Consider the following 14,770-nt stretch of genomic DNA (forward strand, 5'->3'; position numbering starts at 1 on the left):
ATTGGTATTAAACTAACTATTTAAAAGTTTTTGTTTTATATAATTTCTTTAATTCATAATTTTTATTATAATTTAATTTAAAGTAATTTAATTTAAGTTTATTAATATAATTCTTTACAAAAATAATAATTAAGTATTCTGTTAGAACTCAATGATTATCTTAATTATACTTTAGATTTTTTATATTTAAAATGAGATGTTTATCATGTATTTGATTATGTTTATCTGCAGTTAGTTACACAAATTCAAGCAGAGAGCTTTAGTAAGTTGTACTTTCATACAATTTACTTGTAATTTTGAATTTTAATTAATATGTATCAATAAACAGTACTTCATGCATAAAAATTGGTTTTAAAATTTTTTTATTAAATACTTTATAATATAGTATAGATATATATAATGTGAATAAACAACCCTACCAAATGTGAATGAAGCCTCAACCAACACCCGAATCAAATCTTAAGGTGGTTGGATAAATGTCACAAGTCAATGATAACCACAAAATCCAATATTATCTTATTGTATTCATTTCATTAGTTGGGGACCCAAATCTATCGAATATATTATTATTACCGTTTGATACATTATAATAATAAAAAGGGTTATGATAATGACAAACATTATTGTACAAAGTAAAGAGGTATACGGACCTTCCAAGACTGCTTTTATTGACAAATAAAAATAAAAGTTACGGGATGTTTGAACTTCGGAGTTGAAAAGGGCCCCATTGGGCTACTAAGACTAGACTTTTTCGGGCTTGAACGGCCTTTTCAGTACCGACCTTCGTATTTATGCATCTTCAGTAGAAAGTTCAAAAATCATTGTTATGTCTTAGTCATGGCAATTGTCACTATATCTCACTGTAAATAGAGATTTGATAGTCGTATAAGTTTGTTTGATAATCTTCATCATCAAACAATGTATGGTGAATGTCGCGATGAATTCATGGTTGCTGCAATTATCGTTTGTGTTGTGTGTCGATGGAGAGCAGAGTGGATCTGAACTAGTGGGAACTCGATACCAATCATCGTCCTCATGATTGTGTCAAAACATAGTATACTAGTATTGCTAAATACTGAAATGGACTTGGTCGACAATCCTCTCAACAAGAGCAAGACTGACAACTGCTAGGTTGTTAAAAGTTTACTAGTAAAAACACAACAAAGTGGGTCATGTTAGGTTAGAAGTTTTTTTTTTTTTTTTTTTTTTTGAAGTATATAATATTTATATACGACAAATGCAACAAATAAACTCACACACCCTCCTCACCTATGGTAAGATTTGAACCCTGACCTCCTAGAAGGCCAAGAGATACAATACCGCTAGGCTAAAGGCCCTTTGGTCAGGTTAGAAGTTTATAGTAAGAGCACGACAAAGCGGGTCGTATCAAGTCAAGTACAACCATTGTACGTGATCTACGAAGTCAAGATCATTTAAGAATGAGTAAGGTTTCAGATATTATGTACTGAAATTAAGCAGCAGCAGCATATTAAGTTACAAAATTTATGCTACATACTTATACGTAATAATATTATGAACCTATCGTCTCAAGGTTTCCCAATAAGAATGACCACATGCCTCCAAAGAAAAAGGCATCGACTTTTCCTATAAGTATGAAGTTCATTCCACCTTTTGTTAATCCAACGAATTATCCTTTGACTTTTAGTTAAACGGTCAACGTGTCCCTATGCACCATTCCTAATTTATCCGCTTCACGTATGTATGTTATTCTTTGAATCGAGTGGAGTTGAGCACGAGGAGATGTCTATACCGGCAACCTCCATTGCATTGTATACCCATTCAGGAACATCGCCATTAGGAAACTATGAAAATGCAAATCATTGAAATAGCGTTCTCTTGAAAACAATATATTTATGACGATAAAGCTAATAAGCCATTCTTAAATCTAAGTAAATGAGACTCAATCATTTCTAAAAGAACCCACAAAATGAAACTGTTAAATGGCATAAACGAACAAAGGCAGGTTCGAACAAAAAGAGCAAGAAGGGTCAAATCGCATGTGATTGCACACACGCCATGTTGACCAGCAATTGAAATTGACCTTGGTCTCGTTGATCAATCGTGCATTGTCCTTTTGGACATGTTGTATCACATGTGATTTTACTCTAGAATCACATGTGTTTTGGTCCTTCTCGCACTTTTTTTAAGTTGATTGCCTTTTCGTTTGATCATCTTTCTAAATGAATAATGTCGAACCTTTTAAGACGAAGATAATTTGCCATAATTAAAACTTCAAGGGTAAAGTTTTGATGGTTGGTTTTTCAAACTTTAGGTTTCTAGTGTTTGTTTAAATATAATTTTTTTTAGAGTAAACTACATTTTCTGGACCTCATATTATGGTGAAATTACTGGATATCGTCCCCACAGTCTGTTGATTATATTTTCGGCATTGTGATTCCATTTTCCTTACGAATCTGGTCCTTCGTCAGACATCATTAACTTTTCTCTGTTAAGTGAAGACTCGTATATGCATGTAGTAACATCTTCATAGGGTAGTAACTTTTCACTCGTAACTCGGATCAAGATAATTTTGTTTAATTTGCTTATTTTTTCAATATCTACATTTTGACAAAATTTAGGGGCCGTTTACTAAACACTTACTTGGTAAGTACTTATCGGATAAATTTCGTCATCGGATGAACATGAAAAGGGTCAAGAATCTTACCGGATAAGAGCGATGAGAATGATGAAGAGTCTTACCCGGTAAGTGAGGATGACGACTCTTACCCAGGTAAGCGCTTACCCACTAAATTGTTGCATTCGATATGCTTTGATATACTACAATCTTACGCATTAAAATAAATCATAGTTTGACTCCTATCGATAAGCACTTACCGGGTAAGCAATTGGGAAAACGGCCCCTTAGTGATTTATGGAGCAAGCATCAGTGAGTTCTTGTGTTTCTTCAGGTATGACTTATGTATATAGGTAGCAAGATCTTTGTGAGGTCATAACTTCTCAATTGTAACTCAAATCAAGATGGGTTTGTTTAAATTGCTTATTTTTTCAAGATCTATATACTGAGAAATTTTGTCGATCCATCGAGCAAGCATCAAGAAGTTGCATGTTTCCGCATGCATGTAGTACTCAAAAAACACAATAACGCCTCATTGCTTGCTCGATAAATCATCAAAATTTTCCAACATGCAGATGTCAAAAAAATAATCAACTTAAAAAAGTCATCTCAATGTGAGTTAGAAGAGAAGTAATGAGTAATGACCTCAGAAGATGTTACTACATGCATGCATGAGTCACACTTGAAAAGAAACAAATAAACAGATCGACACTCGCACTGAGTTACAAACGGAAGTAGTTACTACATGCATACATGAGTCTTCACCTATCGGACAAAAGCTAACAATGTCTAACACATGGACCGAATCCTCAAGAATCTTGAAACCATGATGACCAAAAAATGTAATAAACGAACTTTATGGACGACCACCAATAATTTCCCCAAAACATATCGACCAAAGATGTAGTATTCTCAAAAAACCTAAAGTAGGTCTTTAGGGGATCAAAGAAGCATTCCCTGCGATTCACCTTGGTAATATTATGAACTAAATATGCATAGAGAACTCGAGCCAAAAGCAAACATACCATTTTCCTCAAGAAGTCGCATACAAATCTGCAGGTGAAAACATTTGTGGCACATAAGAGCTTGTTTTTTAAAATTAGAAAAGAACACTACCTCCCCCATGAAAATTGCAGTGCTTGATTGTGCACATAGTTTTAAAAAAATGTTTGACTATATATCAAATGCTTAAGATACCCTTCAACAATGACAGAATAAGATAATCGTGTCACTTTATTGTAACAGAAACGATGGGCAAATGGAAATGCTGCAAATTTCATGCAGTCTCTCAAAATGAAAGTTGTTGCTTTGGGAATATGTTGAACCCCATTTGATTAGTCTCCAAAAGAGCTCTTGAGGAGAGAAGGGATGTCCCAAAGTGGTTCAAGTCTAGCCGATGTGGGAATCCCCCTTCCAGGCACAAATTGTCTCAGAGTGTCAAGAGGGGGCTAGACGGGTATAGATTGCTCCATAGTGTCAAGTCCCTAGAGTGGTACACATTGGAACTAATAGTGATACCATGTGAGAATATGTGGAACCCCATTAGATTACTCTCTAATTGCCCTTGAGAAAAGAAGAGAGATTCCAACATATATTGAGGGGAAGGATTGTCCAGATCCCTTCTTACGCTTCTCATCTTAACTCTCTTTCTCAGACAATCCTTCGCCTTGAGGAGAAATGGTCAAATCTAGCCAATGTGGGACTCTAACGCGCCCCCTCCAACAGAGGTTAGACGGGCACAAATTGTCCCAAGAGTCTAGAGGGGGTAAGACAAGTATAAATTGCCCCATAGTGTCGAATCCCTAGAGTGGTAGATATTGGCTCTTATACCATATGAGAATATATGGAACCCTATCAAATTACCCTCCAAAAGAGCCCTTGAGGAAAGAATAGAGGTTCCAACATATACTGGGGATAAATGGTCCAAGTCTAGGCGATGTTCGACTCCAACAGTTGCAACTTTCATGTGTCGGAGGAAGTATAACTTTAGGAATACTGAAGGGAAAATTTGAATAAAAAGTTAGAAGGCAAACATACTTCGGGAATCTTCCTTCTATAATTGACGAATGAAGATTTCTGCTAAGCTGCAAATTTAAAACGGTATGATTCTCAAATTCGAGAAAAGAGTAAATGTAGCTTACAAGAAATATATAAACCATTCGAGCTTTTTACCTGCATCATGTAGTATAAATTATGATAAGACAAAAGTTGAGAACCCATGGCATCTTTTGTAACAAGGCAATGAAGGTATGCCCTTGTGTAGTTTTTGCAGACCTACATTATAAGCAACAAAAGAAATTAAGAGAATACAATCATTTGTCGTATATATCAGAAAACCGAAGATATGATCATAAGCATACCATACACTCGCATGTTGGGTCAATCGGTCGGGTATCATCAGCCATCGACTGGTGTTTAAGTTTTAGGACCCCCTGAAATCAAGATTTTAATATTGAGTAGTTTAATAGTGATGCAACTGTATGAATGAATTTGCAGTGGTCTCCTCAGCTTCGTGAGGCTCAGATCTCTCCAAATTACAATTCAGAACTGACCCACTAACCCCTGCTTCACCTAACTTGTACAAATGCATTAGCCACTTGTACTCCCCTTACCACAGCCTCCCATATCGACTAATTGACTTTCAGGTATAACATGATATGGAGAAATCGGTCAAATAATCATTCCCTGGAACTTAAATTAACAAATATAATGCCTGAAGCCCAAAACAATAGACTAGTTCAATATAATTCAACTTAAAATCATGGTGGAAGTCACTGTCCACAACATGGAGTTTATGAGAAGCTCACAAATCTCATTTTATATTCAGGTGGAATGGGTTGTCATAAACTCCACCTAGATTTCTAACGTCCCCAAGCCTACCCAACATTCTCCTTGTTCATCGGCAATGTGGGATTCACCTAAGATGTTATAAACACCCATCCTCATAGACTAATCATGTGCAATGAGGTTTTGCCCCCACCATCCTAATGGTACAAGGATCGGCTCTAATATCATTTTTGTAATGCCCCAAACCCAAAACAATACACTAGCCCAAGGTTTTAAAAAGCGGAATCGGGACTCGAGGCATTTTCCTTCCACACCCTGAGGCATAAGCCTCGAGGCGGTCTAAGGCGCAAGCCTCGAGGCGTTAAACCAATAAAATTCATAAATATTAATAGTAAGCAGAACATAATTCCATACCAAACTTTAAGCATCATAGATTCATAAAATACTAGTTATAAGTATAAAAACATATCAATCTACAAGTTATAGTTCCCCGTAGCATAATCAAGTTGTATAGCTCCACAATTGTATCCATAATCTCTATCACTTTCATCTTCCAAATCCACAAAAAACAGAAAAATAATATAGAAAACAGAAAATAAAAACAATACAGAAAACAGAAAATATACAAAAAAAACATACATAACACATTATACATATAGAAAATAGTTATACATGATATAGAACATATATATACTTGACTGAAATATAATTTTATATAATATAGAACATATAATATAATTTTATATAATGCATTATACATAAACTAAAAATATGGATACAAACTAAAAAGAACTTACTTTTTAGGTTGGCCTTTGAGATGAATATTCTCTTGAGAGAGGAAAAAGTAAGAAATGGAGAAGAAAAAAAAATGGGGTTTGGAGAGGCATACGCCTCAGATCCGCTTCAACGCCTAAAGGCACCGCCTCATAAGCGGTTTTGGACCGCCTCGCCTAACGATTTTGAAAACCATGCACTAGCCTAATAACTTCTAATTCTACTTAAAACCATGGTGGAAGTTACAGATAGTCTACAACTTGTGGCTTATAAAGAGTTCACAAATCTTATTTTTTATCCACGTGTGACGGGTATCACAAAAAATCAGGAGTCAAACAGTCACACTTTTCATTAAACTATGTGCACATGTGGATGTTGCTTTTATTTAGAGACCGAGGGAGCAATTTTTTTGCGGAACAATACATTTTTTGTCGATTAGATATCATACCTCAGGCACAAGAGCAGTGCCAAATCGAGCTGTACGAGTAGGATAGACACAGTCATACATGTCAGCACCCAAAGCACTGCAAACTACAATATCAAGTGGATAGCCAACACCCTGACAAAACAGTCGCACTAATTATTAAGATATACCAAACACGAGAGGTGAACAAGGCGAATAAAACAAAAATCAACCCCCCCCCCCCCAAAAAACCCTCCCAAAGGTAAAATCTCCTAAAAGATGGATAACTAAATCAATGAAATACCATAACATATCGGGGTTTGCTGTCAGGAAGTGCAGCTGTGCATTGTGCAACAACACGCCAAAATGAATCTTTATCTTCACCGCCCGCAAGACCACCAATAGCATAGCTGTTGCACAAGTGAAAACAGTTACTCCCTGTGTCCCAAAATGAGTGTCCATACGTGGAATGGCACACAGTTTTAGGCATGCATAATTATTACACTTTTTTGTTAACCAAATGACACCTTTACCCTTATTTCATTTCTCTCTCTTCACAACTATTAAATATTTATGCAGTAATTAAGGGTAAATTGAGAATTCAGTTACTTATTTTTGAAAGTGGACACTTATTTTGGGACAGAGGTATTTAAATTTCCAGTCACTGAACCTGCTGCTTTATATTAGCACTGGAGCATGAAGTTCAATTTGGTCAAAATTCAGAGTTATGTTGCAGAATAAAATCGAAATTTCAATTTAGAAACATTCCCCAATAAATGATAAAAAAAAAACATGAAAGGAACCGAACATGCAAAAAAACATACCCAGGCAAATTCCTTTCCACCAAACCTTGGACACATATATCCCTGATAAGAAAAAGTTTAGTATGGATGATAATTATATAAATAGAGATTGACTGCACTAAGAAATCCAATTACAGATCACCTTAAGACGGGATCTAAACCACCTTGTACAATTCCAAATAAATTCTGCTCCTTTGGTCTCTTATGAGCTGCATATCCACACCAATAAAGAGGATTCAAAACTCAGAAGTAAGAAGCACTCCCATCTTCCAACGAAAACTACAAGTCTACAACCATTTCCATTTTAGGGGGTCAAAGAAAATTCCAACAACCCCATTTTGGACTGTGTTTAAGTTAAAATCACCTATTTGTCCATCATCATCGTCAAGAAAAGTGTAATTATTTCCATTTTTGGGGGTCAAGAAAATTCCAACGTTTCCATCTTGGATTGTGTTCAAGTTACAATTACCTATTTATCCATCATCGTTACGAAAAAAATTGATCATGTTGATTTTGGTCGACAAGATTTCCTTAGTCTGAAGGGTATCTTAGACATGTGACAAAAACCAGTCCTCAGTTCGGATTGCAGGCTGCAAAGGTTTCACTGCTCTAACTAGGGTATCCCGCAGAAAGAAGTCAACTAGAAGGGCAAATCTACCTAGTCAAATAGCCAAATACTCTCCGTAACAATATCCAATAAAATGTTGCAGTGAGACAGGAGTAGAAGATATACAGATGGAAGCATGTGCTCAATTTTTTTCATACAAAGAATACAAGGAAAAGATCCCATTTTTCCCTTCATATCACTCATTCTGAAACACATTAAAACCCCAACAAGGCAAACATATAATATATTTATAAAAAGGACATTATGCACAAGACTTGCTATATTTTTCAAGTGTGTTCATAACTAATCCACATACCAGTTATGCAATTACTAAATGGTATCACATGAAATAATTTTGATTAATCTGCTGCAAATGAAAATATCGTAGCTTTCGAAACCTCTACCTGCTATGCACCTGTCTATCCAACGCAAAGTGCGATACATAGCTTCTTCAATTCGAGGACCTGTAATGGTGGTTTTCACTACATCATCAAGAGCCATAATAATGTCTGCTCCAATTCTGTTCTACAAGAGTAGATGTATGTAAAATCCACAATAAATATGAAGGTCAAGTCAAAATGAAACTGTTGACAATGTATCCAAAATTATATATTCAAGCTCCAACCACATTTCAATTTCCACATGCAGTGTCAACAAAATTTATTTTCAGATCCCTCAATGAATGATTGACAAACAGCAGCATTAAGATCTATCATCACCAACACACACAGACATCAATGCTGAAGGATATTTTACATGGTTTGGCAAAATATGCCCACATTCATGGCATTGCTAGAATTTAATTTTGTAATTCATGAAATTTGTCTTGGTACATTCTTTGATAATGTGAGAATATGTGGAACCCCATCAGATTATTCTCCAAAAGAGCCCTTTAGGAGAGAAGGGAGGTTCCAACAATATATCGAGGAGAGTTGGTTGAAGTCTAACCAATGTGGGACTCCAACAAGGGCTAAAAAGAAAATTGTCATCTGAATGGTCTGTGATAACCTAAAAATTATATATCAAAATCCTAGTAACGGCAATGGATGTAACCAAATCCTTGAACTACTTAAATACCATGTTCGAACTTTTTTCTGTTTTCTGGAATAATTATTGTGTGATTATTTATCTTAACATGGAGGAGTTGCATAAAATATAGAGACAAAAGCATCTAAAATCAAATTGGGTAGTTGGATTGTGTTCAGCAAATGACGGGGACCTCTGCCCTAACATCAAGTAAAGGACTACAAAAATATTCTCCCGAGGAGACCAATCCAATCATCCATACAGAGGAACTTTATAAGTTGCTGGTATTTCAAGCAACTGTATTTAGCAACCAGTAATAAAACAATTAACTTGCTGCTAAAATTTGTCATTTCCTGTGTAAACAAGAGGATGGAACTTAAGTATATACCAAGTGTGATTGATCTACATACTAAAGAAAACACATAAAATTATGTGAAATCGAGTTTCATGAGATTTGTGTTAAATCTATGAACTAAAACACAAGAATCTCATGTTTTTTATGAACTACACTTAAACCCATAGTTATGACTTATGAGCTTGTGTGTTGAAGACCCCAACAGATACCAGCAACTACTTACTTGGATCTGGATTGATTCTTCAGGTGTTAGGAGCATTGGCTTTCCATCAACTGGCGACTGCAGAATAAACATCAAATATTAGTTACGAATGACAACCAAATTAAAGTAGGATATGAACACAGCATAGGTGGTTTGTCTTGAAGTTCAAAATCGAAACAAGAAGAATTAGAAGTATCAGAAGAAGAATTAGAAGTATTAGGAAATGAACACATATAGGCGGTTTGGCTAAAAGCTCCATTCACCCAAATCTGGCTAACAAATTTTTTGGCGGAAGTATTAGAAGAAGATGTGATTTCAAAAGTTTTGCCAACGGAGAGGACGTTAATAAATGATGGAATTTCTCATTAATTGATTGTTGGTCAGACGGAATTTTGCTCCCCTTATATCATGGAGTTGCATACATGCATCAATCAGCCTCAACTTACCAAAAATAGTATTAACGACTTTTCAGGACGTGTGTATGAGAGAGAGAGAGAGAGAGAGAGTTTGAGTGGGAGAGAGAGAGAGAGAGAGACAACCTGAAAAGTGACACCTTTTTCAGTGATATCAGCTAAATGCAACAATGAGACCTGAAAGCATTTCAAATATAGTTACATAGCGTATCTAACCTCCAACCATCCAAAACATGCAAAGCCATATTGTATTGGCTGGGAACTTGTATGTAAACATGTCATGCACATAAATTATCCAAAAAGAGCAGAAGAGAGACAGTAAGTTTACAACAAACAACAACAGCTGTGTCTTCACAAAGTTTTAGCATAGAGAAGAAACTAGTCCAATGTATATTTTGGTAGCACATTATCTAATACATCTATATAGTATCGTAAGATTACATCAGGAAGAGTACACGTTGCACAACAGTATCGCACTTGTATTCTCGCAATGTACTCTGTGATTTACCATTTACAATGGCAGGTCAACACTGAGAGTAGTATGTATTGTCCAATATAAGATTGTTACAGTAAGAAATATTTTCCCTCCCCTTGCTTCCAATTTCTCCTCACATGCCCAATGCTCTTAATCTCTTTTAACATCTTTATACCATATTGTTGCCTGTCTAGACACTCAAGGCTTTTCTATGATACCGTGCATTCCTCAGATTTCTCCCATGCCAGTACATAATTTAATTGCCAAGATGAATTAGCCTACAACCACAACTCGTGGAGTATGATAGAAACTCCAGAAAAGCAGTTAAGTTAGCCCAATTTCTGTAGCTAAATTAGTATAGTCCAATATATTACAGAAACATGTTAAAGAGTACTTGATTATCATTGATATGCATGTCTAATAAACTGGTTCTTCCTTACAAATGGCTATTTAAGAGAAAAAGAGCACGATCAACATAAACCGGTGTCAGTTTTGGTGCTACACAAGGTAATGCTAACTAAGACAATGCAGTTGACCTGTAGATATTTTAAATGACCAAATTCACAGATCAAACACCTATAGCATAGGACAAAATGAAGAACTCACAGACAGATCCGGACCAGGACGTATCAACAGGTTTTTCCTTCATCTTTCTAACTAGGCATCCCATGCTAAGTATTGTCCACTTCCCCTATGCATACTGAAATAGTAAATTGTTCCCTCAATCCAATAACATTTTCTACCACCATAAGATATGACACATATTGCTTGAGGAATGAGGATATGTGACATGTGCTAAACTGTTAATATACTCCTGCTTAGACAATGGTCCAACAAACTAGAATATGAACTCTAAAAGTTATAGAAGAAAGTTATCAGCTTTAAATGACAAAAAATTTGATTCCATCATGTAGATAGAGAGTATGATAACCAACTCTTCAAACAGTCCAAACTATTATATTCCGATGAGAAGTATAACGAGTGTTGTTGGAACAAACCAATGGGTTTGCCATATTCTAAAAGGCTCTATCTTCAAACATAAAGTCGTGAAGAATTACCATCTGAAAACCACCAGAATCAGTGAGAAGTGCCCTAGGCCAGTTCATAAATTTGTGAAGCCCTCCTAATTCATCTATTAGCTCAGAAGTTGGGCGTAGTGCCAGATGATATGTATTTCCAAGTATAATTTGGCAGCCAATGTCCTCAAGCTGGTTGGTTGTCAAACCTTTTATTGTCCCTGTGGCCATCAAAACATAGATTCATTCCATCAGTAAAGAAATAAACAGCTTACAGGATCTTATAGGAAACAATATCACATGAAATGAAACTCAAATTTCTAACCTTGTGTTCCCACAGGCATAAATAGTGGCGTCTCACAAACAAAGTGAGGGAGTGTCAGTTGGGCTGCACGTGCACGGTTGAACCTGCCAAGAACCTAGGAAGGAGAAGCCAAGGTACAATTTTTTTAGTTGGGCAAAATGTAATTTCATAAATTTCTTTATTATAAAATTGTACTTTCAGTTTTTTAGTAATGTACGTTCAAACTATTTTTTATTAAAATATTATACTTTGAAAAAATTACCTATTATAACATTGGGTAACCTTTTGATTTAAATATACCCATTATACCAGATTTCCATGTCATCTCATTGTCCATGTAGGCTGTCCAGTGTCCATATGTTACTATAATGATGTGACTTTCTTATTACAACATTGTACTTTAAAAATTATTTTATTATAGTATCTACTAGTTCTTATTAAACAATATACTTTTAATTTTAATATTTAGATATTTTAYATGTTATTTAATAWATATWWWAWRWAWWWWAAAAATTCTAAATTATTCATTAATATACCAATATTAATAAAACAAGTATAAGACAACTTATCTCGCTAATATTTTTTTTTTAAATGTGTGTTCTTTGAAAAAAGAAAATAAAAATTGTTTCTTTTTTTACCAAAAAAATATTATCTTTTAAAGAATATATATTATATTTGTTCAAAAACTTTTACTTGACGTATAAATATATTAAATTTAATTAGATTTTTTTGAATTATTTATTAATATGACAATATTAAAAAATTGTAGAACATAATTTATTTCGTTAACATTTTAGAGAGAACTTTAAAAGATATTTTTTTAGCAACATAAATAAGAAGTGTTCCTTTTTTTACAAATAAAATATATCTCGAAAATAATGTAGCATATTTATTTAAGAAATATTTTACTCTAGAATATTTAATTTGCATGCAACTTAATAAGAAAAAATCAAAAAAAATTAAATGTTTTTTAAATCATAGCAATGAAAAATGAAAATCACTAATAATAATTTGAAATAGGTTTTTATTTTTATTTTTATTTTAATTAAATCATCAAAATGATGTGTCATCCACGTCACCTCATTAAAGCCACACAAACAAAAAAAGTCAATGGGTTAACCGGTTTAAAAGGTAACAGGTTACCCATTGCTATAATGGGTAGATTTTTTAAATTGCGATGTCTTAATAAAAAATAATTTGAAAGTACATTGTTGTAATAAATAAAAACAAAAGTAGAATGCTATAATAAAAAATTTTATGAAAGTAGGTTGTTATTTCATGCATTTAACCATTTTGAATTAGTAGCTTCCAACTACAAACATGTACTACTATGGTTTGACACACAAGGATTGCCTATTTAAGCAACCAAATAATCATTTGTTTTCTAAAAGAACCTTTGTGTGTCGAAAACAGTCTCTGATGGTAGAGGTCAATTTCGTGTACATCTCACCCTCATACCTTACATCCGATGGGATATACTGGGTTCGTGTTGTTGTAGTGTCAGCATAAGAAAAATCCCAACAAGTAGTATTAAAGCACACGTTTGCAGATATATTCTGTTGGGTGCATTTTGGTTCCAACATGCTCGAAAACTTGCACTTTTTCATAAAATGTGATATTTCTTTCTTCAAAATGTCTAATTTCATTCTGTGGTTCAATGCACTACATGGTCTTAATACTCTTAGGTCATTAACCAAGCCCGTGAATCCTGAACATGTTCAAGCTCAACTTGTTAAGAGATTCGTTTGGACCGAATGAATCATCTGTTAACCAATAACTTGGTTCAGCCTCTCATCTGTAAACTAAACAGACCAATTTGATCTTGTTTAGTTTTAGGGTCTATTACAGAATCAAATTGAGCAATGGCAGGTATAGCACTGAATTTTTCAACATTGTCTGTTTTTTTCAGGATTTTATGGGGGTGAGTGTTTTTACTACAAGTCATGTTCTTAATAGTCCGCCCAAATACTGCACAGAAAAATTAAACTGAAATTCCAAAAAAGATTACATGCTCCGTACTTGATTTTTCAAACAAATTTACTGCCAACATTAATTAAAATTGATGAATTTCATTGTTTTGGGTTCAAATACATAAATAAATAAAACTATAACTACATTGATATCTGATAGAAATGTCGAATTCATTATGCGTTAACTCACTCGAATACAATTCGTCACATCACTACGATAGTTAATTTCAAACTATACATTAATTAAAATCCGTACCTCAAAACGAAGCGCCATCATTCAACTTCTTCTTCTCTTATTAGCAAGTAATATTACAAACTGCACAACAAATCACAGAAGAATAAAAACAGCAAATATATCAGAATGCCTACGATTTGATCGGAGATAATGAAAATCAACTGAAAGAAGATATCGACGGTGAACGGCGAACAGCTCTACCTTCAGAAAAATCAACGCGTGCCCTAATTTGAAGCGGAATGAAGAACAGAGGAAAGGAGGCGCCGGCAAATCAAAAAAACATGGTTTATATACCATTGGTTCCCAATCCTGTATGTTTGCTAATGCTAGGTTGACTTAATTACAGAAATAGTCCTTTAACTTTCCATTTTTGCAATTAAAGTATCAAAATGTTCCATTCGTAAAAGAACGGCTGCATGTCTCCTGCATGCCAACCAAAGTAATATGTCAAATATGCTTACAAAATATCTACGCGACAATTTCACAAAACATCATGAAATGAAACCAGAAGTTAATAAACAAATGCCACGGCAGAAAATACAAAAACAACCGTTGCAATTTATCTATATCTATAATACTAATAAATAAGTAATTTTGGGGACACGTGTCACGTTTCTGTGCGACGGTTATTGATTTTTTTCGCCTAAAACACAATTTCACTTACGGCCCCATAACTTACAACATAATTCTGGAAAAATTCACGTCTGAATTTAACTTTGGAGTGGTCATCAGAACCGGGTTTAATATTTCAAATTCGCATTTTTGAAGCATTTTTCACAGAGCAATATTACCCGGGAAAAAAAT

The 14,770-nt window shown here is 34.4% G+C and overlaps 1 protein-coding gene across 1 annotated transcript; it reads right to left on the minus strand.

Annotated features, from left to right (window-relative positions):
- Window positions 1–1,480: 1,480 nt before the first annotated feature.
- Window positions 1,481–14,197, minus strand: LOC112511508 (queuine tRNA-ribosyltransferase catalytic subunit 1-like). Its single transcript, XM_025117149.1, has 16 exons — window positions 14,168–14,197; window positions 13,988–14,047; window positions 11,783–11,876; window positions 11,500–11,678; window positions 10,093–10,143; window positions 9,575–9,631; window positions 8,375–8,495; window positions 7,506–7,572; window positions 7,385–7,426; window positions 6,865–6,970; window positions 6,606–6,716; window positions 4,957–5,028; window positions 4,769–4,870; window positions 4,634–4,680; window positions 3,622–3,649; window positions 1,481–1,823 (listed from the first exon to the last, which is right to left on the minus strand). The coding sequence occupies exons 2-16, from the start codon at window positions 14,006–14,008 to the stop codon at window positions 1,713–1,715; spliced, it is 1,209 nt and encodes a 402-aa protein (XP_024972917.1). The 5' UTR covers window positions 14,009–14,047; window positions 14,168–14,197; the 3' UTR covers window positions 1,481–1,712.
- Between the last annotated feature and the right edge of the window lie 573 nt (window positions 14,198–14,770).

This window comes from Cynara cardunculus (assembly GCF_001531365.2).
Source record: "Cynara cardunculus var. scolymus isolate 2C chromosome LG 4, CcrdV1, whole genome shotgun sequence".
NCBI lineage: Eukaryota > Viridiplantae > Streptophyta > Magnoliopsida > Asterales > Asteraceae > Cynara > Cynara cardunculus.